The sequence below is a fragment of the Monopterus albus genome, unplaced genomic scaffold (genome assembly GCF_001952655.1).
Source record: "Monopterus albus unplaced genomic scaffold, M_albus_1.0 scaffold21.1, whole genome shotgun sequence".
Classification (NCBI taxonomy): Eukaryota; Metazoa; Chordata; class Actinopteri; order Synbranchiformes; family Synbranchidae; genus Monopterus; species Monopterus albus.
Window position 1 is genome coordinate 27133 of NW_018127901.1, and position 4657 is coordinate 31789.

Consider the following 4657-nt stretch of genomic DNA (forward strand, 5'->3'; position numbering starts at 1 on the left):
TCACGTGGAGCCACTGTGGAGAACAGAGACAACCTATTGCCTCTGTCTGAAGGGCACACAATCAGCAACGTTTGCTGTGTCTCCTGGGCCGACACATGAGGACAGTCTGTCATCACTTACTGAGCTTTCAAAGTGTTGACAGGACATTTCAACACCAACAATCATTTGGAAAACAGAGAATAATTATTAAAAGAGTCCAGAGGAGAAACTGCTGAAAACAGACCTGTGACTCTGGAAGCCATCACATTCCCAGCTGGTAAAGGGAAAAGAACCAGGACCAGCTGATGATTCATGTCTGCTCCCAGAATCCACTGGTCCTTTGTTAAGAAACAGTCTTCAAATGTCTTGTGCTGTCCAAAACCCAAAGCTGCTCAGTTCACTGTGACACAGTAGCCGCCCTGAACACCCTTCTGTTTTATAACTGACTGATGTTCAACTGTCAAATAAAGATGTGAAGAAGCTTCACTGGCTGAGCATCGGGTTTACTCTGACTCTTCTGTTCCAGACATATGCTGCACCTTGTTCTCCACAAGAGGATCACCATTGACACAGACTAAAAGCTCCTCTCTGGAGTCAGGCTGGTAGCTGCTAAAGTGCTGTGCATGTAGCAGCTTTGAGTTTGACTGGTGAAGTCCACACATTTAGCTGCTCACGTGTCCTGACACAACAGCAGGAGTGAGACCTCCTCATCTGCTCCGAATGTGATCAGGTGTCGGGCTCTGACTGATGAATGCAGACTGACAAATGTCTGTCGTCTCTCTTATTCAGCACATTCTTATTCCTTGTCAAAACTGGGTGCCTACATTACCCACAATGCACCTGAACCTCTGACAGTTGGGTGGGAGACGGTGCATTGTTATGCTTGTAGTAGCTAATGTTCCCTGCAGTTACGGAGGTCTGCTCACATTGTTCTAACCCCCTCACCCTCAGATTATTAGACTTCCTAACTTGAAGTCCTCAGAACTAGCAGCACTGACACAGATGAGAGCACCTGAGGACATTTATCAGACCTCACACTGCTCCTTTGGAGACACTACAGGTTTAAAACACCTGGAAGCACACACTGACAGGGAACATCACTAGAGTTCCACTTGAACCAAGACCACCTTCTTTGCCAAATATTAAAAGCTGTGAAAACGAGCAGAGGGAAAGTTTAACCATCCCTCAGTGCTGTGAACACACACTGCAGAAACACTAACACGACCCTTAACAAGTTGCCGATGGTTCATTACGAACATTTCCTCAGTATCGTGATGAAAAACCCGAATGGTACATCTGCGGGTGCAGGAGGGCTCAGTGCTCTGATCCGCCACATTATGTGTGACTGATGGATGCATGTGGGACATGAGCATTTCCTGCATGTGAAAAATTACTTCAAAATTTAAGTATGATGTTTCCTCTCAGATGGATCATTTCATTAAAATATATAACTCTGCAGGCTTGACTAAGAACAGATCACCAACTTCATACACAGCACATGTGCTACAGTCAATAACAAAAAGCAGAAGAACTCTGTGACCTCATGAAATCATCGCTGAAGATGAAGAGCCACAGACATAATTTAAGGCCAGTGTAGGCAGATGATCCGCCCAGCAACAGAGACACGGTCAACAACTAAACGACTTCACATCTTTTCACAGGATCCACCAGGCAGCAACACCGGGTCTGCGGCCGAGTCACTCTGTTTTCTGCCATAGGCAGCAATCACACTATGTGTAATGAAGAACAAAATGATAAATCAGCCTGAAGTAATGTGGAAAAAGTCTGAGGTAGTCACAGGAGAGGTTTGGGGGAATACATCCATTAAAGATGATTTCCAGGAAAAAGGAAAACCGCTGTCTTCTTCCAGAAGTGAAGGCGGTTTTCTTTCTCATGTCAGGAGCAGAGGAACAAGCAGCTCCTTCTTCTGACACACAAAGCAAAACCACAGCGCTGTGGTGAGACACATCCAGGAGCCTAATGTGCTGTGAGCATCATCCAGCCTCCTGGTTCAGAGTGTACTTTCCACTGGAGACGGACAGCGTGTGGAGTCTGTGAGCCTGATGTTCACCTGCAGAGCCAGGTGTTGACCTCGCCAGACCAGTGACCGTGACTGAAGCCAAGGTCTGACGCACTGCTATTGTCAGGTTATACTCCTCTACATTTACCTGACAGCTGCAGTTGCTTTCAGAGATTACTGTGAAACTCATGATAAGGTTGAACAGCACGTTTTAATATGAAACCAGTGGTTCTCTGCAGAAGTCATTGCAACTTCTACAGCTGCATCATTGAGAGCATCTTGACCAGCTGCATCACTGTCTGGTATGGCAGCACTACTGCTATGGACCGCAAGCGCCTGCAGAGAGTGGTAAAGACTGTGGAGAAGATCACCAGGACTCCACTGTCCTCTCTGCAGAGCATTTACCACCACAGGGTGCGTAGGAAAGCTGCCTCTATCCTCAAGGATCCCACCCACCCCCAGCACAGGCTGTTCGCCTCTCTACCCTCCGGTCAGAGGCTCAGAAGTGTGAAATGCAGGATCTCCAGACTGAAAAACTTTCTTTCCCTCTGCCATCAGACTCCTAAACAGCTGATTTATATTTCATTTGTATTTTGTGGCATTCATGTGGACGGCAAAGTAAGAATTTCATTGTACAGGGAAACACGTTTCCTAACTGTGCATATGATGAATAAACACTTTGACTTGACTTTGACTTAAGCTACATTTTGTATTGAATTTGGAGAAACCACTTGTCACATTAGTTGTGTTGAGTTATTTCAGTTGTTCATTTGATTTGTTCATTGCAAATAGCTGAAAGTTTATAAATGGCACCAGTACACCTAATTTGCAATGGGTGTTCAATCACTTTGACTGCAACTGTATAATCTATAATCTAACGTCTAACGTCCCAGCTGAAGCAGGACAGCAGCTGCTGGTCTGATTTCCACCCGGCTGATGACAAGTGTCTGAAAGTTCTTACGTTTCTGTAGACAAAGACTCTGAGTTTGAGGCCTCCCAGTGTCTCCAGCTCCTGACCGTGATACAGGGACTTGGAGGACAGCTGCTCCTTCAGGAGGTGGTTGGTCATCAGCTTCCTCATGTCAGGAGTCATCGTCAGACTGCCTGTTGGATGCACAGACAGGTAAACATAGGTGTGTACCTAATAAAGTAGTCACTGACTACAATATTATCTGCGGCTATTTCCTCATCTAACATTCCTCATCTGTCGGTCGACAGGGGAGGATCCAAAGACAGGTAACGACTCTCACCGATACTGGGCTACAACGACTCAGTCGTTAAGGGACATTGTTGGGCTTCTAAGGACTGAAACACCACCGAGGGGGATAAATATCTCCGACTCAACACCAGTCAGTCAGAAATGATGAAGCCTCTTGGATGAGAGGTGAAACGTCTTCGACCTAGAAATCTAGTCCAGTTGATTTTTTTCTAAGTTTTTTCAGCATAAAACAGTGTAGTGGTCTAGGAGAGAGGCTGCTTCAGTGAGGACAGCAGGTGAACATAGACGAGGAGCTGGACCGGATATGAGACGTCGACAGGACGCTGCAAACCAACAGCTCATTCTCTCTGTGCGAGACCAAACCAGACAACAGTTATATGACCAGAGTCCTGGAGGTCAAAGGTCGAGTTACCTTTGAAGGCGCTGTCCAAGGGAGCCAGCATGGTCAGAGCCTCGGAGCCCGTCAGCTGGGGCCTCAGGCCGGCCGCAACAAACAGCCTGGTGGCAGTGGACACAGACGAGCCTTCAGCCAGCTCCAGCAGAGTTTTAGCTGCAGAACGAAAACAGAACCACTGTAACACTGGCGCCTTTTGTCAGTTAGTTCCTGTGCACCTGCTTGTGTTCAGACAAGCTTAACACTTCAGAGCTTCGCCTCTGTTCAGTAGAAAGAGTCGCAAGGTAGAGATGTCCTGGAAGGTCTGCAACTAATCAGTGGCTTATTTTTATTGACAGGCTCACATGAGGACGTTATTACTTAGAGGAAGTGTTCCTGGACCATAGTCATGCTGTACAACCCAGTGTAACTGTAAAACTTAAAGTAACTTTGAATGCCACAGAATAAATAAATAAATAAATAAGACTTGTGTAGAATTATTATTATTTTTGTCTGTATCAGTTTTTAAAGTCTCTTTTTATTTTGTCTTAGCTGACTTTATTAAGCTTTTTACTGCAATTGATTTAGAATGTGGATTGATGCTTTTCTTTGCCGGTAAACGTGGACATTTTCCTAGGGTCTAGTGCTAATGCTCAGCGCTGCCAGCACCGAGCTGATGTCGTTCCCAGACAAAAACCTGACGATAAGCAGGTGTTTGGACTCTCAAAGTCATGAGTGAATCTGTGGCAGCGCACCGACACCAGTGTGAACCCAGTACACGCAGCCTTGGCTGTAACACTGGTAGTATTAGGGACGAGTAGCTCATTGTTGTGTAGTGGATGACTGCTGATTCAGTTATTTAGTGTTGTGCTCTGTCCTCAGTATTTGTAGTATAAACTGCAGCATTAGTACCCGAGTCTGGGATGAGCAGCTCGTTGATGTAGTGGACAACTCCATTGGTTCCCAGCTTGTCCTTCTTGGTGATGATGGCCTTCCCATTCAGGGTCATCTGGTCTCCGTCACAGCCGACCTCCAGCACGGTGCCCTGCAGAGTCTCCATTAGAGT

The 4657-nt window shown here is 46.2% G+C and overlaps 1 protein-coding gene across 1 annotated transcript in view; it reads right to left on the reverse strand.

The window, feature by feature from the left end:
- Positions 1–4657, reverse strand: part of tgfbi (transforming growth factor, beta-induced) — a 21028-nt gene that overhangs the window by 7214 nt on the left and 9157 nt on the right. The window contains 3 exon segments of the mRNA XM_020594100.1: positions 2961–3103; positions 3631–3768; positions 4504–4657. The exon segment at positions 4504–4657 is cut by the window's right edge and continues 276 nt beyond it. Of these exon segments, the coding sequence (XP_020449756.1) occupies positions 2961–3103; positions 3631–3768; positions 4504–4657 (435 nt within the window).